This window comes from Saccopteryx leptura, chromosome 1, assembly GCF_036850995.1.
Source record: "Saccopteryx leptura isolate mSacLep1 chromosome 1, mSacLep1_pri_phased_curated, whole genome shotgun sequence".
Lineage (NCBI taxonomy): Eukaryota > Metazoa > Chordata > Mammalia > Chiroptera > Emballonuridae > Saccopteryx > Saccopteryx leptura.
In genome coordinates, this window is record NC_089503.1 from 285,421,464 (window position 1) to 285,444,285 (window position 22,822).

Here is a 22,822-nt window from a genome sequence, read left to right on the forward strand (position 1 = left end):
CCGCGGGTTCTGCACCCGAGCTAGCAGAAGGCAAACAGTAAACAGCAAACCAAGAGACAAGCCCCATCGCCTTCAGGCGCACCGTTAGGTTAGGATTTAGCTTGCTGTGTGCGGGGTGACTGGAAAGAGCAATGAAGTAAGGATAAAATAACTAAAATATAGAATAAAAATTAATTTCAAATATCTGCCTACTGACCAAAAGAGGTTTTTCCCATTTAGAAATTACAGGGTAGGAATAGAATTAAAAATTAGGACTTTGCTTTTAAAAAAAATCTCTAAGGAGAGAAAACAGAATTTAGAAATTAACAAACCATAGGTGTGGACCTTGCTAGTTAATTGGCAGTTTCTTAAATTAAATTGCAGCTCCAGAAGGAGTGATAGAATCATAAGTAATAGAATAGTAATTTAATTGCAGGAAATATTGGAAACCTCATATAAGCTAAAGCAACTCACTATTGGGAAAGTAATTTTGTGAAAATTGCTCAAAGAAAGGCAGTTAGTTTATAGGTGGCAAATTGGTTCAAGTCCTGCTTGAACCTCATTGTCTTGCTAAGAGGCTTGGCTACACTGCAGTTGTCCCCAACCTTTTTTGGGCCATGTCAGGGTGGGACGGATAAATGTATCAGATGACGGAGACAAGCATCAAGAGTGAGTCTTAGATGGATGTAACAGAGGGAATCTGGTCATTTTTAAAAAATAAAACATCATTCAGACTTAAATATAAATAAAATGGAAATAATGTAAGTTATTTATTCTTTCTCTGCGGACCGGAACCGATCCACGGCCCGGGGGTTGGGGACCACTGGGCTACAGGAAAAACTGCAGGAATAAAAAAAAGGTAAAAGCGGCAAGATCTCAAGGAGTCTGCCTCTCCCTCAGGCATCCACCCGCCCCTCATGCAAAAGAAAGTTAATATCTCATTACCAGCTGGGTAGTTTATACCAAGAATCCCTTATTCTGTAAAAATATTTTCTGTGTTAAAATGTATATATTGTTTCTAAGGTTTTTTGTTAATTTTTCTATTTGCTGTTTTATAGCCCTGTAATATTGGAGTCTTAGTTTAAATGTTAGGAATTGTTAATAATGTCTTCTATGTAATGTTTAGTTTATTATTATTTTGAAACAATATTGTTCAGTACTAAGTCATATCTTGGAATTCCTGCAAATCTATTTTATCATGCTTTTGTTAAAATTTCTTTTGAATGCTAATGTACTGAATCATTTAGCAGCAAAGAGACTCTGGAATTCTAAAGGAGACACCCAAACCTATTTTTCTTGAATTGATCCAGCTAATAACATTGCTTTTGTCTTTTTCCAAAAGTTTATATAAACAGAAAAGGGCTCTCAAGCCTGTTGGGCAGATAAAATGTATTATGCTCACTTTGTTAAAGATAACACGAGGAGGCAGTCGCCCAGGTGATATTAATGTGTGTTGGAGATCGTTGTAACCTGGGGCTTGGTTTTGGGATTAAGCCTTTCCCACCCTTTTTGCTGTAGGGCGGTACAATCCAATCATGCCTCAGAGAAGTGACTTTGTATTAGAGACTACCCTATTTTGTATATTGGATTAAGGGTTTGGATTTCTACACTATAAAATGGGGACGGAACGAGAGTTTGCGCTCTTGGTTCCTGAGGTTAGCATGAGAGAGCGGAGAGAGTAGAGCCAGCAGCTAAAGGAGGCCACGTGGAGGAGGCCAGGAGAAGCAGCCAAGATGGCGGAGTGCTGAGTGAGATGCCAGTTTGTGTAGAGTTTGTATCTGGGATAAGGAAGGAGATGGGGAACTGAGGAGAAGAAGGCTGGTGAGCTAGAAACCTTTGATTCTAGGAAACTCGGATAAGTCAGTGGCTTTGTGAGCACTGAGTGTGACTGGGTTTTGGAGCCCAGTGTATGTTTTTACTTGCCTGCCGGGTGCAAGGTAGGATTAAAGGCTATGGCCCATCAGTTTTTGGCTCCGCTGTTTCTTTACCGACTGTCCGAATTCAATGCGAACCTGCATGTGAATGGCCACAATGGTGGCTCCTGGCTTTACAAAGCCCCTCAGCAAGATCTTCTGAGCATGGCTTTTAAGATTTATAATGACCAAGGTAGCAACAGAAAAGGCAAATAGGCCCAAAAGAGATCAGGAAAATACCAGCTATTGGCATATACCCTTTAAAAGGCTCCAATGCCCCAAAAGGGGCTCATAAGATTCCATCAGGGCCCTGCTTCAAGAGTGGAAAGAAAGGTCATTGAACTGAGGCCTGACAGGCTTCTTAGCCCCACTGGGGAACATGTCTTTGCTGTGGAAAAAGGGACATGAGAAGGTAAACTGCCCTTTTGCTCTACGGAGGGAGGGTTCAGTCCTGCTCCAACTACCGGTGACCTGACATTGCCCAGCATACTGGGATTTGCCACTAAAGGTTAAAAGATGTCCAAGGCTGGCCATTGGCCCCATCTCACAACATCGTTCATGAGCCTAAGGTGTTTCTTCCAAGTAGCAAGTAAACTGATGTCATTTCTTGTGAACACAAGAGCCATTTACTATGCCTTGCCTGAATACATGAGTTTTATTTATCCCTCAAAGATCTCTACTGTGGGTATTGATAGTCTGATTTTATTGCTTTATTTAATGTATAGTGTCCCCTTTATTCCTCTTGTCTCAATGCCCCATGTCTATTATAGGCTGGGACCTGCTTCTAATTCCAACTAGAAGCAGTGGTCATTAGGACTTGGACTCTAGCTGCAAAGTGTAGAATGTGACCACAACTCCAATGCCTTGTGGACTTTTCCTGAATATGTGTAACTCCTGTTCTTTAGGACATTTCTCAGACTGAAATAGAAATTAGGCTACATTTGCAAATAATATAAAGCACTAATAGTGTCAACATAAACTTAGTGAAATTACGTTAACATGTTAAGAACATTTGTGACTGTAATAATTTTATTTTGAATCCTGTTATATTAGTTAGAATTTTATTTTTGTTTAATAATCTAGTAGCTTTAGTCACTTTATTGTATTAAGACGCTTGTTATAGTATTTGTTAACATTAGCTATTGAATTTTATTGTTAATTGTATATTTTTCCAGTCTGCCTCAAAATCAGAACATAGTAATTCAAATTAATAGACGCCACCCAGAACCAGTGGAGTCTTGGGACCCTTACTGCTAAAGGTTTATTCGAATCCAATTAGAAAAAGGATTTGACCAACAGGAAAGGGATATAATTAGAAAAGCCAAACTTAGAATCTATTACAGAAGGCATAATATCTGAATGTTTAGTTTATGCTCAAGTGAATACTAAGCAAAATAAGAAAATTATAAAAAAAAAAAAAAACAGGGAAAAGAGGAATTTTCTCAGTAAATGTTTAAAATAGACTTTAATAAAATAATTGACAATTGTTAGGAAATTGCTATATAGAATTCTTTCCAGGTTTAGTTTGCCCATTCTAGTATTGGACATGCATTTCTGTCCACAGTCTCAAAGCAGTAGGAAAGAAACCCAATATTAATTAGAAACTAATTTAAAGCTACATTGTACCCACAGGTACCCAAAGGTTCAAGGCGAATAAATTACATGAATCAAATAGTAAAAGAAACATAACAACCCTTTCTCTAAGTACTTGCAGGATTTACAGGTTACTCAGCAAACTGTTCAAAGACTGTCCAAGAGGTGCTTTCAGCATTACCAGGAGATCAAGTACATCACCCAAGGACTGACTTACACATGGACAGGTCCACACACCATGATTCTGACAACTCTCACTGCTGCTAAGGTAGAAAAACTGGCGTGTCCTACTCCAACCACAAACTGGAAGCTAGTTGATCTACGTATGGCAAATGTATGAAGAAACTCACTAAGGACTCCTTTTTATCAGACTTTGGGAAAAGGGAAACTAGGGTAAAACAAAAGCCAGCTTAATTGTCACTAAAGGTTAAAGGTTTTAAAATTAAGAGTTCTGACTAGAAAGGAATTGTATGGTTTTGATAATAGAATGTATAAGGTATAGAAATACTTTTGAAAGAAAAAGGAAAAACAAGTTGTTATGAAAGCCAGTTATTTCTGGATAAGAAAGTTCATGAAAGTTGAAAGGTTTATGTAAGTTGCAGAAGGTTTGTGCAGGTTGTAGCAGGTTTGTACAGAGAAAAAAGAAATTGAACAGTCAGAAAACTGGTTTTCAAAGAATGTTTAATTAGTCACCCTAGCTAGCAATCCTATTATCTGAGACGATTAGTCCTCTTATTTTAATATTGTCTTGTATCATGTTTAATCAATTTTATAGCAAGGTTTGTTCAAGAAAAGGTAAATTGTTACAAAGGCCAATTAGTTTTATATAAATTGCAAAAGGAAATTGTACAGTCTACAGGAAATTAATTAGTAATATTTGTTTCTTTAGTGAACTGTATTGCTATTAATGCTGTCTGTTAAATTATCTGCTACATGTTATAAGTTAAAATCCCTAGACAACAGCCTCATACTCTTCAGAAAATTAAGTCAAGAATTTGACTTAGAAAATAGAACCAGTGGGGATTGTTGTAAGGTAGCAAAAGGCTAAAAATTGATATTGATATTCTGGGAGGAAAGATCAGGCTTTCCTGTCCCATCCCTATTTTAGGGAGGGGAGGGAGAAGAATGTAGAAGTTGCTGGCTTGCAAGAACAATGGGTCATTCAGTTTTAAATCTAAAATAAAGATTAACCTAGAAACTTCTTCTCTTTCAATAGGAAGCAGAATTTACATACCACATTGCATTGATTATAGTTCCTCCCCCTCCCTGGAATCTTGAGGGTAAAATATCTCTAGGCTAGTGAGGGAAGATGAACCCTGAGAGATTTGTAAACATCTTTGATTGTGTTACTTTGAAAGTCTTAATGTTTCTGTATATCCCCTACACAACTGTTGCCAGCTTGTACCCTGACATAATGTTCTCCCCTGCCCGTTGTGATCAAGGGTATATAAACAGCCCCTGAACTATTTTTGGGACTGCATGATTTGGGCTTGCAGATGCCCTGTGTCAGCCATATGCGGCCGGCATATTTAATAAATCTCCTTCTCTAATAAAACTTTTCAAAATTCATCTGGACTGGGTGTCTGTTGAGCAGATAAAATATATCATGCTCACTTTGTTAAAGATGGCGCTGCCCACATGGAAGCCTGTCACCCAGGTGATATTAATATGTGTTGGGGGCAGGCTATGGGCAGGCAGGATCCTTGTAGCCTGAGGCTTGGTTTTAGGACTAAGCCTTTCTCACCCTTTTTGATGTGGGGTGGTGCAATCCCATCATGCCTCAGATAAGTGACTTTGTATTAGAGACTTCCCTATTTTGTATATTGGATTAAAGGTTTTAATTTCTACACTATAAAATGGGGGCAGAACGGGAGCTTGCTCTCTTGGTTCCTGAGATTAGCATTAGAGAGAGGCCACGTGGAGGAGGCCAGGAGAAGCAGCCAAGATGGCAGAGTGTTGAGTGAGAAACCAGTTTGTGCAGAGTTTGTGCAGGGAGAAGGAAGGAGATGGGGAACAGAGGTGAATAAGTCTGGTGAGCTAGAGACCTTTGATTCTAGGTGTTGGGCAGATAAAATGTATTATGCTCACTTTGTTAAAGATTACGCTGCCCACGAGGAGGCCGTCGCCCAGGTGATATTAATGTGTGTTGGGGTGGGCTAAAGGCAGGCAGAATCCTTGTAGCCTGGGGCTTGGTTTTGGGATTAAGCCTTTCCTACCCTTTTTTGATGTGGGGTGGGACAATCCAATCATGCCTCAGAGAAGTGACTTTGTATTAGAGACTTCCCTATTTTGTATATTGGATTAAGAGTTTGGATTTCTACACTATAAAATGGGGACGGAGCGGGAGCTTGCGCTCTTGGTTCCTGAGATGATTAGCATGAGAGAGCAGAGGGAGCAGAGCAGAGAGCAGAAGGAGGCCACATGGAGTAGGCCAGGAGAAGCAGCCAAGGTGGCGGAGTATTGAGTGAGAAGCCAGTTTGTGCAGTTTGACGCTGGAGAAGGAAGGAGATGGGGAACAGAGGTGAATAAGGCTGGTGAGCTAGAAACCTTTGATTCTAGGAAACTCGGATAAGTCAGTGGCTTTGTGAGCACTGAATGTGAGTGGGTTTTGGAGCCCAGTGTGTATTTTTACTTGCCCACCGGGTGCAAGCTAGAATTAAAGATGACAGCCCATCAGTTTTTGGCTCCGTTGTTTCTTTACCGACTGTCCGAATCCAATGCGAACCTGCATGTGAATGGCCACGATGGCGGTTCCTGGCCTTACACTAGGAAAACTCAGATAAGTCAGTAGTTTTCTGAGCACTGAATGTGAGTGGGGTTTGGAGCCCACAGTGTGTTTTTACTTGCCCGCCAGGTGCAAGCTAGGATTAAAGATGATGGCCCATCAGTTTTTGGCTCTGTTGTTTCTTTACCGACTGTCTGAATCCAATGGGAACCTGCATGGGCCGGGCGGCTGTGATGGTGGCTGTGGCTACCGGCTTTATATGGAGAGAAGACCAGTATAGAGGTTCTGACAGGCTGTGAAGCAAGAGATGATGGTTTGGACTAGGGTGGCAATGATGGAGATGGAGAGAGTGCATCTGTTTTAGAAATGTAGCAGCATGGCTGATAGAATTTGGTTTCTTATTGGAGGAGAAGGATGAAAGAAGAAAAGAATCAAGGGTGGCTCCTAGGATTTTGATTGAAGAGCAGGGTGGAGGAGGACACCATTTCCTAGGGTGGAGAAGACTGGAAGTGGAACAAGCTAGAGCGGTTGCAATCTGGAGTTCTGTTCTAGACATGTTGTGTTCAAGACTTCTATCCCATGTCCCAATAGAAATTTCAATATTGTTGGGTTTTTAATCTGGAGTTCAGGAAGAGATCAGAATTCAAGATAGAAACTTAAGTTTGATTAGGGGTGATATAACACCACAGTTGAGATCTTGGGAAGAAAGTGTAGACAGAGGTGAGTAGCAGAATATGCCTCTCCAAAACATGCTGCTGTGGTATATTAATTATTTAGAGCTGTAGGCACTTGAAAAACAACAAATGCAGGGAGTGGCTTTCTCTGTTCTCCTCTTCTCTACCCGAAAACGGATATTCCAAAAGTAACTCAATTGTCATAACCCCCTCCACGGGAGTTTCATCAACCAGGGAAGATAACTGTTATCACAGGATAGGAGACTGGAAGTCAATACCACACCCACACAAACTTTGTCACAACTGTCACACCTCCCATCTATTCTCTTAAGGGTCCATTCATCTTTCCTAAAAACCACTTCCTCTTCTCTCAGTGGTTCCACACCCCTTTCCTTTCCCTGTCAAGATGGTATTTAATCCTGAATTCTAAGCCACTTCAAAAATTACTCATTTTTCTCTGGTTATCTCCCTTGTCTACATAAGATATCCATGTTAATAAACTTCTGTTCTGTTTGTTTTTCTCTTGTTAATCTGTCTTTTATGACAGGAGTCTCAGCTAAGAACGCAGAGGGTAGAGGGAAAGTTATTTCAGATCTTCAGAAGCAGAACCACCCTCAGAACACATGGTTTTGTTAACTATCTTGTAGTCCAAACATAGAGATTTCCCTGCCTTCCTTTTCCCCCATTCATGAAATCTTCCTTACTTTCGTTTTTTAATTACAAATGCATAAAAAACCTTCAAACTGTCATTCTGGGAAGCATCACTGAGATCTTGTGTGCCAGCATGTCGTCAGTTTAGCTCAGATAAACTCAAAAGTTCTCTATAGGTTTGGACATTCTTACTTTGACAGTTTTCATCTAAGAACACTGTAAGAACCCTTCAAATGGAGGGAGAATTTGAAACATTTCAACTACTGTCATCTTTTCCTCCCTTCTTAAAGTTAAACTCAAAAGCATTCAATTTTAAAACTATTTTGTTATTCCTACCATTCTGCTTTCTCTTTTTTTTTTTTTTTTTTTTTTTTGTATTTTTCTGAAGTTGGAAACAGGGAGGCAGTCAGACAGACTCCCGCATGCGCCTGACTGGGATCCACCCGGCACGCCCACCAGGGGACGATGCTCTGCCCATCTGGGGCGTCGCTCTGTTGCAACCAGAGCCATTCTAGCGCCTGAGGCAGAGGCCATAGAGCCATCCTCAGCGCCCGGGCCATCTTTGCTCCAATAGAGCCTTGGCTGCAGGAGGGGAAGAGAGAGACAGAGAGGAAGGAGAGGGGGAGGGGTGGAGAAGCAGATGGGCGCTTCTCCTGTGTGCCCTGGCCAGGAATCGAACCTGGGATCCCTGCACGCCAGGCCAATGCTCTACCACTGAGCAAACCGGCCAGGGCCCCATTCTGCTTTCAAGAACAAACATAATCTGTTTTATTTTTAAGTCTCCAGTCTGTCTACGGGGGTCATGTACAAAGCCCTCAACAGTAGATCCATATATCCTGAGTGGCAGTTATACAGCAGGAAAATGAGACTAGAAACTTCTTGATCTCAATTCCTGCTATTTGTCATGACAGAGTCCAAACCTCTTGCATCATTGTTATTATTTCTGCTAATTTTATGTTTGTTGCAGTCTCCTGGCGGCTTTCTCCCTACATTTTTGTGAAGTGTTCTCACTATCCTCCACATTCACATCTTCAGTGTTAATTGCATTTTCTTCCTGATGAATTTACAGCTTTGTGCTTTGTTTTGTTGACTATTAGCTTCTGCTTTTCTGGCAAACACCTTAATTTAAATCCTCTCGACTTTTATTTCACAGGGATGTTGTGGGTACAGGCTGTGAATGGGCTTGGCTTCTTTTTTACTATTTTATAAATTTTTATTAATTGGGGTCATTCTGTCACTGTCTAGATCTCTGACAAAAAGCCTATGTAGATGTTTGAGATCTGAAAGAAAAAAGTCTTAGCTCCAAAATACAAAAAGATAACTACAAAGACAAAATAGATATATTATTTCTTCAGCAAAATTATAAAACCCATTTCAGTTTTTTTGTTTGTTTGTTTTTGGGTTGTTGTTTTTTTTATAGAGACAGAGAATCAGAGAGAGGGATAGATAGGGACAGACAGACAGGAATGGAGAGAGATGAGAAGCATCAATCATTAGTTTTTTGTTGTGACGCCTTAGTTGTTCATTGATTGCTCTCTCATATGTGCCTTGACCGTGGTCTTCAGCCGACCAAGTGACCCCTTGCTCGAGCCGGTGACCTTGAGTCCAAGCTGGTGAACTTTTGCTCAAACCAGATGAGCCCGCGTTCAAGCTGGCGACCTCAGGGTCTCAAACCTGGGTCCTCCGCATCCCAGTCCAACGCTCTATCCACTGTGCCACCACCTGGTCAGGCAAACCCCTTTCAGTTTTAAAAGAAGAGTGATATGTGTGAAACATGTCTCCATTGAATGCATTTGATATGATGTAGCTTTGGGTAGTTTTTGCAACCTTGAAGGGTTAAGAAAGTTCTTCTCCCAGTTATCAGTTAAAATCTAATTCTGTTTTATTAGACATTTATTTATCTTTCAAATAATTTTGACAAGCATTTGAAAAATTAACTTTTTCTAAATTATATATAATGTAAAAAGGAATATCTCTACAAACCCTACATTTCAAAATTTGTTCTTTCTTTCAAATATATCTTACTGCCTCACTATAAATATATTTCAGATAATAAGGACAAAATATATATCTAAATAAATATATTTAAATTTTTTGTTCCTGTGGTAGGTTCCAAGTATTTGTTTTAGAACCATGTAATTATCAATATTTCTTGAATACAGCTGACATTTTTTTCCACTACCATTCTTTTCTAAAATAGTGATATTGGCATATGCCTAAATTTTTCAGTTAAATTAATTTCAGTTAAATAAATTCTCAGTTAAAGTTAGAAAAAACATACTACTCTGCACTAAGGAAAGAGTAATCAATGCTACTGTTTAGAGAATGATGTCAAGGAATAACAATAAATAACAGTTGTTGTGCACGTACTAGGTGCCAGGAAATTTATAGGACCATTTCTATTTTCATTAACCCAAACTTCCCCATACAGGAATCTGCAAAGTTCACAGCAACGGTAAGAAATTAAGTTTCATTAGTTGTTGCTCCTGTGAGTATGTAATTCTAGAAGTTACTAGGCATGTCAAATATTGTCCATTAAGCATATTGGATTGGGTACTGTTATGGCCCCCCGGGCATGAAGGTCTCCAGCGGGTTCTGCTTCCTGCCAGGTACAATGAATCAATACACCGAAGTCCCATCCTGCCCCCCGGGTGCTGCCACCGCTCCAGCAAGCCCTGTCACCACCATGGAGGCCCCTCAAAGTGCCAGAGCAGGTATCAATCTTTGATCAAGTGGGGAACAACATCCCTCTCCTTTATGTGATGGAGCCTGTTAGAGGGCTCCTAGGCAATGATGACTATGGCTTAATAGTCTTCTGAATATTGAGTTGTTCCTTCAGTTTTTATCCAAAGTCTTTTTCTCCTTTGAACTAAGACATGTATAGATGGGTAGATGGGTTGGACTGATGACAGCTTTGAGTAGCATAGCAACAAGGTTCCACAGTGGAATGCTTGGCTGTTTCCCTAAGAATGAATTGCCTCCAGTATGGCTCTTCAAACCCAAGTAAGTGAATATTGTTTGGGCAAATCCTATCAATCGTCTGACACATCTATCTATGTTCAAGCTTCAACGAGGGTTATAGCTCAAGCTTATTGGTTAGAATAGAAATTAAATTTATTTTATAAATCAAAAAACTGAACAACAACAAATTTAGGTAATCTGCCCAAGTCCATATTCTTAGCAAATGGCTCAAACAAAATTCCAATCTAGCTCTAAGTTTTGTGTTTTTTTATTTTTAAAGAGTATCAAAGTGTCTTCTGTAACTCAAACTCTTCTTTTTTTTTTTTAATCTATTGTGTTTATTGTGGGCAACCATCTGTGACTGGCCCTACCATCCAAGGAAAGAGGCTATGGGGTCATCTGGCCTCTGATGCTTCATCCTGTAAGCCTCCATTTCCTCCTCGGTGGGTTCCCGCATTTCATAGATGCAGTTGTAAGGCCGCTTCCTCTCATCAACCTGCATGAGCTCCTGGACGTGAAGAAGGCGGGCCTCCTTGCATTCAGTGCCTTTTTCAGTTTCTCGTGTTTCTTCGTTTCACCATCACTATCTGAGGTGCTCTTTCGATGCTTCTTCTTCTTCTTTTTCTTCTTCTCCTCTTTAAGTATTTCCTGATGCATCTCCATGAGGGTTTGAGGTTTCTTCTTGGCTTCTTCTCCGGTTGTATCATTTACTATACATTCCTCTGAATTAGCACTCTCCTTCCCAGCTTCTCCAGTACAATAGGAATACTTGAAGAAAGAGTGACAGCATTTGTATCCCCATCGGCCTTCCTTCCAGTAAGATCCCCAGATATGCGTGTGATTGTGGATCTTCACGTCCTCCTCTTTGATGACCCATCCCATGTCTTGGATACTCCACATAGTCTCCTGTCTGAGCTAGAAGCAATTCAGCTGGAGGGGCATCCAAATGTTCTTGGCCACCATACTTTTCCAGGATGCTTTCTTTCTGCTGTTTTTTGAAGTCTTCTTTTTTTACTTTGAAGGACTTATACAACAGCTCTAGTTTGGTAGGATCGGCCTGCAGATGCACCTCAGATCCCTTGTCATAGGCTTCCCATGCAAACAACTGTGTCTGAGCCTTTGAAATGGTATCTCCCATATATCTAACAAAGTTATCTCCTGCGTAGCTCACTTCATCGGGATTGTTTCCTGCATTGGCGTAGGGATTCTCTCTCATCACTCTCATTTTGGGATCATAGTAAGCAGAATTTGGATCTAAATTCCACAAATATTTTGCAATATCTTCTCGAATCCTGAGATTCTGAACGGTAATCCATCCCTTTGAGTCAAAGTTCTGTCCAGGTATGTCAATATCATCGGCATATTTATCTTCTTCCTCATCTTCACTATTATGATCTTTTTCCATCTGAGAATTTGGTTCATCTTCTCCCCACTGGTGTTTTGTAGAATTAGCCTGTTCCACTAATTTTCCTGAGGCTAATTCTTCTTGGAGTTTCTGGGCTTTCAGTGTTTGTTTTGCCAAATCAACTTTGGCATATTCTTCTACAATTTTCATGTGTTCTTCTGGATTGTAGCCATTCCACTGATCCCTCTTCCCGTCATAGTCAAACATCAGCTGAGGTTGGACATGTTCATCAGGAGCTATGTTAGTTTCGGTAAATTTTGCTCCAACTCACCTAGGTCTCTCAAAGCAGTCTTTCTTTTTTTGTGTCATGGCCCCACAATTTTCACATGCTCCTTTGCGGTACTTAGTAGTTACAGAATTCTCTTTTACACACCTGTTGTACCATTCTCCAGATGAGCTGTACTGTTTTTGTTTTTCTGGTTGTGGTCTCTGGTGCTTTAAAGTGGGCCTTTTTGAAGGATCGATATACCATGGCACTGAAGAAATATACTGAGGAATATGAGGGTTGATGTTTTTTCCTTCTTCATCAACTTCGGCAGGAGCATTACCCAGTTTTCACTGTTCTTCTAGCTCCTTCTTCTTTCGCCAGTCCTCTCTGGTCATCTTCTTCGGTTCCTCCAAACTCATTCCTTTGGACCCCGACAGGGGGCAGTATTAACGGTATCTACAGCTGCAGCTGATATTGTTACCGGGCCTCCTCTCAGTCTTGTCTCTGGGGGGGCCTCAATACCACTGGAGAGAAACAAAACCAACCCATCCACTTTTATTTTCTGTTTTAGCGTTCCTGGTAGCCACCGCGGGACACATGCGCACTAACAACTCTTTGGGTCTCGCGAGATCTTGCGAGTTTTGCCAGTCTTCCGACTCCCAGCAAAGGGAAGCAGGACACCAGCCAAACAGGACACCAGCCAAAAAAGCTCTCCCGGGGCACTCAGAGCAGAGTTGCTTAGAAGGAGGGAGCTTTTGAGACTACAGTAGTGAGTGTTAGGGTCTGAGCTGCAGCACCCCCACCCACATGGCTGAGGGTTCGCCCGAGGGTGGGCAGCTGCGGGACACAGAAGCCTGGTTCTGTCTGCAAGGGTGGAAGCTGTCTGGCCACCGCTGAGGCCCAGGTGTGAGCTCAGTCTTGCCCGGCTGGAGAGGAGGGGACGTGCAAAAGTGGTCAAGCCCAGCCGTGGGCTGCCTGCAATCCTCAAACTCTTCTTTATCTCAAGATATACCATTCTTTAATGCTTGCCTTGCCTTTCCAGCTACCTGCTAAAAATGTATCAATGAACAAAACTGACAGTCATTCTGTTCATGAGGAGTTTACACTCCAAGGAACTAACTGATCATTGACCTCTTTCCTTCTTTCTCAAGCTGTCACTTTAACCTGAATTACTAGAGTGTGAGGAAGTAATCCTTCAGCCACCCCAGGAGCAGGGGGAGGGAGGAGCAGGAAACAGGAATAATATAGAGTTCATTTTTCAGGATTGGACTATCAGCACAACTAACCACTCTTTGACAAGTCTAGGTAATGGACTGCCTGTTTCCTTCTGTTGTTTTAGAATTAAGGGAAGACAAATAAAACTATTCCCAGTGAGGAAGGAGCAAGCCTCCCTCCTGCTTTGAGGGGGAGAAACCAAAAGAATACAAGGAAAAGGAGCTAACAGGGATAACTGAGTCAGCCAGTTATAAATTAACTATATCTCATAGTTCTCTAAATGGTTGCTTAGAGCCACTTGCACCACAAAGCAAGAATAGCAGGATCTGTATGTAGTTAAGACCAGTGATCCAGAAACCTTTTTTTCCTTGCTGACCCCACCATAACTCCCTCCCCACTTGAGTCCTGGGAAACCTTAAACAAAAGAATCATGTGTCCATTGCTTGGATACTAGAAAGCTACATAACCCATAAGGAAATCTAATTTGGGGAGCCTGTGCTTTGGTGCTACTAGGCCCATGTGCTCCACCAGCTACTAATAAATTCTCCTTCCTCTATTAATTAAGTTGTCTGAGTGTCTCCTTCATTGGGGTCATTTTCTTGCAACACCAGAGCACAATGAACTTTATTATAGCTGCAATATGTCACTTATGATCTATAACACATACTTCCCAGAGTATGTAAACATAGCCACCTGGACAGAAAAGCTAATCCAGTGGTTCTCAAAGTGTGCGCCAGGGTACACTGATGTGCCCTAGAAGATTTCCAGGTGTGCCCTATGATATTCCAAAGAAATATGTGCCTGTTGGGGACCAAAAAACCAACAGAGTTTTTGGAGTTTAGATTTTTGGGGGACAGAGGTATGGGAATTGGCTGTGAGCTAACAGTCTGCCCAACTCCCACCTCACTTGCCTGATTAGGTTGCAAAAGGCTGTTAAGCTGTGGTGCTGGATTGTTTACACTACCCCAATGTTCCCCGGAAAGACTGGAGGCAAGTTTCTTCTATCCTTTGTTTGGTGTAAGGTTAAGATGATATGTATGGTGGAAGTTTTCTGCACTCAACACAATTAAGAGTAAAAAGAGAGGAATTCTTCAATGTATTGATGAGGAAATGAGAGTTTGCCTTTCAAATATATGCACAAACATTGAGGAAATCGCTAGGACACATCAGGCTCATGTTTCTCATAAACACAAGAATGAAAAAACTTAACATATTTGCTCCAGATCTGCTGAATTTACTAAATCTTCCTAAGAATGTATCTATATATAAAAAAAGATAACTTTTTTGCTGTTTTTTTTTAACCCCTTTTTATGAGTTCTAAAAGGCATAACTAAAAATGTAACATAAAAATGTTTTTTAATGTCAGAATAAATTTAATTTTGTCATATTTATTTCATTTAATTACCATAAAAGCACGCTTGGACTTTATATTTTTTTCCTTAATATTTGACTTAATTATTATAATATATTTCTCAGAAATTTGTATATAGAGCACCACAATTACTTGTAGGATTTTACATGTGCCCCAACTTTAAAAAGTTTGAAACCACTGACTACTAATCCAAGAGTCACCAGGAAATTTAATAGATTTCCAGCTACCTCTGGCAACTATATAACCATCACCTGCACTAGCCCTTCCTGGAGCACATAGGAATGCTGTATAAAATGAATTCAGGAAGGAGGGAGGGGAAGACTCCAGGGAACTGGTACGTAGCTTAAGGAAAAGAAATAAACCTGTCAACCTTAAGTAAGCATCACAGGCGCTGCTGCTAGATCAAGAGAGGCAGCTCTAGTCTACAATAGTGATTTGGGTGTCAATAGGGTCACGTTATCTTGTGATCTAAATCAGATTACCTTGACTCTCATTACATACCTGTAGAAAGTCCAAAAACCAGAAAGAAAAAAAGGAAAGAGAAGGAAAGAAAGAGAGAAAGAAAGAAAGAAGCCCTCCTCAATATTTCATCAAGTCCTGAAGTCTTGAGTTACCATTATCATCTCTGATTTGAAACTCCTGCTTCTGCAACTCATCTAGCTGCCCTGTTTCTGTTCTCACCCCATCAGTCTGACACAGATCTGGGTGTCTTTCCCACAAATTAGGCAGGTGGTAGATGACACAGACTTGACTGAAGGTTTGGGGAAATTAACAAGTTTTATCAGTTTTAAATTCCCAGTAGGATACAATTATAAAGGCAGAAATTTGTTCACTAGTGTTATAACTCAAATGCTGAGAACAGTTAAAGAGCACTCAAAAGAAATGAAGTAAGGCATACTTTCCTCAAGGAAAATACAAGTAACTTCATATTTATTTTGTACATCTTTGTTCTTAGAAGTCTTCAGCCCCCATCCCACGAAGCCTTAGTCACTGGCCATTTCTTTCTCTGCAGCTCCAAGCCTTCTGCCATTTCACTGGTCCTCTTTCCCATGTTCTCTTTCCACCTCTCCTCCTCACTCCCTCCCTCCTGATTTGCCCTGGGAACTTCAACTCTTCCTCATTTATATAAAGCAATTTATGTTACTCTCTGCCTAACTCAGAGGGTTTGCATCTCCAAACCTATTTGAGTGCTTAACACCACCGAGGCCTTTTAGTTATTGGACTCCACCCGGCATTAGGTTACTCTCTGCAAATAGGACCGGTGTTTCCTTCACAGAAAAAAAAAAAAAAAATCAGTTAAAGCAGGAATCATTAGAAATTATTTACTTATAACTTAAATGTTTTGCTTTATCTCAAAACATATTAATGTTCACTGATTCACCAGTTGGTTGGTGTCAGGGCAAGAAATTTTCTTTGAGACTCCAGATTTCAGCTCTGAATCAGTTTTCTTCAGTAAACCCCATTCCTAGTGCATCTTCTGCTATTTTTAGTGTTTGATATTTTAAGGCAACTGACAAGCTGTCTAAGGGTAGAATTTTTTTTTATCCCTCAGTGCTTTGTAGCCATTTTGCCACAGCATATTTCTTAGTAATTTGCCTTTGTTTAATATTTCTGGAAGTTGTCATATATATTTTATCAGATTACATAACATTTCATTAAGGACATAAGCTAATAAAAGAATGTGGCAAATTTACACACAAACACAAGAGGCCCCTCATAAGCAAACAGCTTGACTGGGGGGAGCAACAGGCATTCAGTGATTCAGGGTGTATTTCAGTCAATCTGCTGAGTTAGGAAATACTTTATTGAAGCCACTTTTCCTCAGTGAATTTAGATCAGAACCTCTACCTTGTGCTTAGTGTAAAGAAACAAAACAACTTTTCATATTTTAGTTCCAGTTACAGGGTAAAAGTCCTTTTGAAAAATTCATATTTGGGCATCTTCAATGAAATAAGAGACTGCTATAGAGTGTAGAGGTGCAGTGTGCTCCTGTCCTGGAGAAGATGAGGAAGGACTCTTAGTAGGAAACAAAAGAGACCCAAAATGTTGCCAAAACTGAGTGAGTGGCTGTCAGTGACAAGGTGACTTGTCAGCTTCCCTGTCCCTTCTTCTCTCATATCTTTAAAGGTTTTGTGTTCTGCTGAAGACTGTGTCTCATAAATCTGCTAACCCAGGTGTTCCACTATTTGCTTTTGACCCTTGAAACTTTCCCAGCAGAGCCTGTCTCCCTTTAATTATGATCTACATGCTAGTAGTTTTACAACATAAAGAAGACATAATTTTTACATTAAAGGATCCAGGAAGGACTGTTACTTTGGTCCTTCATATTTGAAAATCGTTTTCCTGGTTGCATACAAGGGATTCCCAGAACTACAACTTTTGTTTTCTTTTTCTAAACAAAAATCTCTCTCTCTATTTTTTTATTAGAATTTATTGTGGTAACATTGCTTCACAAAACCATAGGCGTTTTAAGCATAAAAATCAATAAAAACATCATCTTCGCACTGACTGCATCATGCACCCAGAGACCCAAGCAAAGTCCCTTTTTGTTCCCCTCCCTTTGCCCACCTCCACTTATCCTTGATTTCTTTTTTTAATTTTTGAAAATTGAATAATAATAACATGTCTCAGTTTAGTCTTTTTTGGGGGGAGGAGGGTCAATTCTGTTTGGAGTTTTTTGAGCTTCAGGCATTTTCATGTACATATTCATCCCAAAATTTGGGAAGGTTTGAGCCATGAATTTTTATTTATTTATTTATTTATTTTTAGCAAGAGAGATAGATAGGGACAGACAGGTAAGAAGGGAGAGAGAGGAGAAGCATCAATTCATTGCAGCACCATAGTTGTTCATTTATTGCTTTCTCATATGTGCCTTGACGGGGGTGGGGGTGGGGGCTACAGCAGAGCAAGTGAGCCCTTGCTCAAGTCAGTGACCTTGTGCTCAAGCCAACGACCTTGAGCTTCAAGCCAATGATGACCTTTGGGTTCAAGCCAATGACCATGGGGTAATGTCTATGATTTCATGCTCCAGCCAGCAACCCCACACAAAAGCTGGTGAGCATGTGCTCCAGCCTGACAAGCCCACACTCAAAGCGGCAACTTCACAGTTTTGAACCCGAGTCTTCTGTGTCCCAGGCTGATGCTCTATCCACTGCGTCAATGCCTGATCAGGCCAGTCATTAATTTTTTTATTTTTTTTAGGTCAGAGTAAAGCCTCAATCAAAGCCAGATAGTGGTAATCTTGGAGGTCTTCCTGTAGAGATGTCATTGATGGTAGAAACAATAAGTAGGTGGGAAGAAACCTGGAGTCGCCATAAATAAAATCCTAGAAAGTGTAACAAACTTTCTTTTTATATGGGCTCTGGGACAGTTTCCCCTCCTCTGCAAGAAGTAGCTGACCAACACTTTGAGGAAGTTAGAGCAGAGAGTTTAAAGGGCTGGAGTGAGGAGATTAGGGCTGTGCTAGGGAGAGGCGGGGACACTGGCTGAGAAGGAGCTAAGAGGGATGGCTGGAGAGGGAGGTGAAAATATGTGGGAGAGAGAAGTGGTTTATCACTACTACTTTGTAGCTGAAGTGCAGGGAGTAGTAATTATAAAAGCAATGCCAGTTAATAGTAGAACTTAGTGCACAACAACAGGGAAAGTCCTCTTTTTCACTTAGAAGTGACCAATCCTAATAATTCGGTGTGTGTCCTTTCACACTTCTTCCATTGCACACAAAACAAATGTAATACAAACTTACATTCATACCCGATGACACGTACCTCTCTACTGTTTGCTTCTTAGTCCTTGTGCTGGTTCTCCTCCTAACACCCCAGGCTGGCTTTATTCCTTTCTCTTTCTCTTCCTTATGCCTGAGAGAAGGTGAATCTAAAGCCTCAGTTCATAGTTTCCCATTCTTTCCTCTTCATTCTTTGCTTTTGAAGATCTTCTCTTAGCAGATGACTCTCCAGTCTCCACTTCAATACCTGCCTTCTCTCAGGAATCCCCAGTCTGTATTTCCTGCTACCTGCTGGACATCTCTTTCTTTCTTTCTTTTTTTTTTTTCAGTGATAGAGAGAGAGTCAGAGAGAGGGACAGATAGGGACAGACAGGCAGGAATGGAGAGAGATGAGAAGCATCAATCATTAGTTTTTCATTGCGACACCTTAGTTGTTCATGGATTGCTTTCTCATATGTGCCTTGACCGTGGGGCTACAGCAGACTGAGTAACCCCTTGCTCAAGCCAGCGACCTTGGATCCAAGCTGGTGAGCTTTGTTCAAACCAGATGAGCTTGTGCTCAAGCTTGCAACCTCGGGGTTTCAAATCTGGGTCCTTTGCATCCCAGTCCAACGCTCTATCCACTGAGCCACCACCCGGTCAGGCTGGACATCTCTTTCTTGATCTCTCATCTGTTAACTCTGTCTTGGACTTTGTCTACAGCCAAGGTCACCCATGTATTTCAAAAGGACAACTTCTTTAAGCTTTCCAATTTTCTTAATTGATTTTAATTTATTGTGTTTACATAGATTCTAGTGTTGCCCAGAATGCATCCCCCCTTCCCCATATTCCCCTCAACATCTCCCTTGCCCCCCTCCCCAAAGTGCCCTCCCCCCTTCCCTTCAGATTTATCCCATCCTATCATCCCCTTTCCCTCTGTTCTCTTTCCTTCTGGTCCCTTTGATCTCTCCTCTGTCTCAATTCTGTTTCTCAGTTCACATTGTTCATTGGATTCTTCAAATGAGTGAGGTCATATGATATTTTTCTTTTTTGCTTGACTTATTTCACTTAACATAATAGTTTCCATGTCCATCCATGTTGTTGCAAAAGGTAAGATTTCCTTCTTTTTCATGGCCCCATAGTATTCCATTGTATATATCGTATATGTACCGTAGCTTTTTTTTTTTAATTTTAATGGAGTGACATTGATAGTCAGGGTACATATGTTCAGAGAAAACCTCTCCAGATTATTTTTACATTTGATTATGTTGCATACCCCTCACCCAAAGTCAAATTGTCTTCTGTCACCTTCTATCTGGTTTTCTTTGTGCCCCTCCCCTCCCCTAACCCCCTCCCTCTGCTCCCCCCCGCCCCGTTACCATCACATTCTTGTCCATGTCTCTGAGTCTCATTTTTATGTCCCACCTATGTATGGAATCATATAGTTCTTAGTTTTTTCTGATTTACTTATTTCACTCAGTATAATGTTATCAAAGTCCATCCATGTTGTTGTAAATGATCCGATGTCATCATTTCTTATGGTGGAGTATTATTCCATAGTATATATGTACCAAAGCTTTTTAATCCACTCGTCCACTGACGGACACTTGGGCTGTTTCCAGATCTTCGCTATTGTGAACAATGCTGCCATAAACATGGGGGTACATTTCTCCTTTTGGAACAGTGCTTTGGTGTTCTTAGGGTATATTCCTAACAGTAGGATAGCTGAGTCAAAAGGCAGTTTGATTTTCAATTTTTTGAGGAATCTCCATACTGTTTTCCACAGAGGCTGTACCAGTCTGCATTCCCACCAGCAGTGCAGGAGGGTTCCCTTTTCTCCACATCCTGGCCAGCACTTATTCTGTGTTGTTTTGTTGATGAGCGCCATTCTGACTGGTGTGAAGTGATATCTCATTGTGGCTTTAATTTGCATTTCTCTAATGATTAGTGATGTTGAGCATTTTTCCATATGCCTATTGGCCATCTGTATATCCTCTTTGGAGAAGTGTCTATTCATTTCTTTTGCCCATTTTTTGATTCGATTCTTTATCTTCTGTGTCCCAGGCTGATGCTCTATCCACTGAATCAATGCCTGGTCAGGCCAGCCATTAATTTTTTTAAATAAGCTTTCTTCTCATTTTCCTCTCTCTTCTCCTCTGGGATTCCATAGTGAGTAACTTAGTTTGTTGATGATGTCCCGCAAAGCCTGTAGGCTTTCTGCACTCTTTTTCATTCTGTTTCTTTTTTCTCCTCTGACTGGATAATTTTGCCTATCTTCAAGTTCACAGATTCTCTGCTTGTTGGAGTCTGCTGTTTGAAACTTTCTATTGCATATTTTCATTTTATTCATTGTATTCTTCAGTCACAGAATTTCTTTTTTTCCCCCATATTTCTTTCATTTTCAAACTTCTCTTTTTGTTCATGTATTGTTTCTTATTGAGTTGTATATCTTTGTTCTTTTGTAGCTTGCTAAAATTCTTTGAAAATTTTTTGAATTCTTTGTCAAGCAGTTTCACAGATCTCTATTCTATGGGATCAGTTACTAGAAGTTTATTATGTTCATTTGGCGGTGTCATGCTACCTTGATTTTCTGTTTCTTGTAATCTTGCATTAGTGTCTGTGCATTTGAAGGAGCAATCACTTCTTCCAGGCTTTTCAGTGGAAAATGACCTTCTGCTCTGGGTGGATGTTAGGATGTAGTGACTCTGGTTCTGGGGGATCACAGTGGTATGGACTTTAGGTAGCTCTGTCAGCTTCAGGGAGCAGTCAGCATTGGTGAAGACTACAAGCATCCTTGGCACTAACACTGAGGGTAAGCATGGTGTGGTGAGGGCTAATCTAGTTCTCATTGGCAAAGACTTCTGGGATCTTCCTGTAGGTGTTGATAAAGACAGCCCACCAGAAACCATAACTGGCTCTCTACTAGTGAGAAAGCTGAGTCCTTCCCAGCTTTACTACCAGCCAATTCTGCCGAACTTCAAACAAGAAAGGTAGAGAAAAGACTAATCAGACACACAGAGAGATCCCTCCACCACTATTTCAAATTACGGTTCAAACTGCCAGGGCCATCTTGGTTTTGTGTTCCACACATTGCTGCAGCTTCTTCATTGTACTCCAAAGCTCTCCCAGAGCTATTTTTATCAGTGAGTAATTGTAAATTCATTGTTTTTGTGGAGGGATGAAGTCTGGGACCTCCTAGTCCTCCATCTTTTTTATGTCACTTTTGCTGTAAATTTTACTATATGTGGTCATCAAATCAATAATGCAAATAATGCCATTATTTGGTCAATCATACTACACATGTGACTTTAATTCCAAATCCCTGTTTAGATCCAGGGCCTGTTCCCAAAACTCCAAGGAGACTATTCTCACATCTGCACAGTCTCTTTAAAATTAACATGTACAAAAACAGATGGCATGATCTTCTCTCTCAAAGCTGTTCCCCTTCAAAGTTCTAGAACTTAGTCAACAGTTTTTCCATCTACCCAGCTGAGTATATCAGTGGTCACCATGGACTCTTCTCTGTCTCTAATGTTCCAAATCTAACACAATATCAAGTATAACCCATTTTACCTTTTCAATGAGTCTTGAACCCCTCTCCACTGCTACTGCCCTCATACAGGCCTCCTTTACCTCTGAATTGGATGGTGGAAACAGCCCCCTAACTTATACCATGTTCCCACTCTTGCTTCTCTCCAGGTTATTCTTTCCTTAGCAGCCTAAGTGGGCTTTAAAATTTTCATCTGATCACATCCTTTATTTGAGTCTTATGATAAAGTCCCAAATCCTTAATGGCTTGCAAGAAACCCCATAGTCCACCCTACCTACTCTTCTGGCATTTTTTATGGCCACTGGACTCCTAGTTCTCTCCACTCTAGCTACTCCGTATTTCTTTCAGTTCCTCAAACATCAACGCCACTTCCCACATCTTCCCTCCTTCACATGCCCCCTCTCTGTCCACCTAGCTAACTCCTGTCCATACTTTAGAACTCAGCTTAACGAATATTTTCCCAGGTATGCTTCACTGACTTTCTAGAGTAGGTTATGTTAACCTGCCATGTGCTCCCACAACACTGTGCCCTTTTTTCATTGTTGAATTTAGTTATTCATAATTATTTATTTAATGTTTATCTTCCCTACTAAAATGCATGTATCATAAGGACATTAATGTACCCATATCATTCATGGCTGTATGCCCAGTGTCCTTGTCAATGCCCAAAAGATAATCAAGTCTCAATTATAAATAGTTGCCAGTTGAGTTCTTGAAAAACAGCTCTTCCTAGTTAAAGGTTCAGTTTCAATGCATAGTTATAACATAAACACTAGTAGTCCATCATATCCATGCTTTTGTTAAGCCTTTTGGCTGTTATTTTCCATATTATAGAGCTTTTCATGTACATACTATATTTCCCTCTTCCTCTTTTCC

General features: G+C 40.6%; 1 protein-coding gene across 1 annotated transcript; it reads right to left on the reverse strand.

Annotated features, from left to right (window-relative positions):
- Positions 1–749: 749 nt before the first annotated feature.
- Positions 750–21,305, reverse strand: LOC136388347 (pre-mRNA-splicing factor SLU7-like). The gene is given in 7 exon segments (XM_066360248.1): positions 750–819; positions 10,868–11,030; positions 11,033–11,369; positions 11,371–12,554; positions 12,557–12,633; positions 15,378–15,447; positions 20,978–21,305. Coding segments are annotated over 7 exon segments (2,229 nt in total).
- Between the last annotated feature and the right edge of the window lie 1,517 nt (positions 21,306–22,822).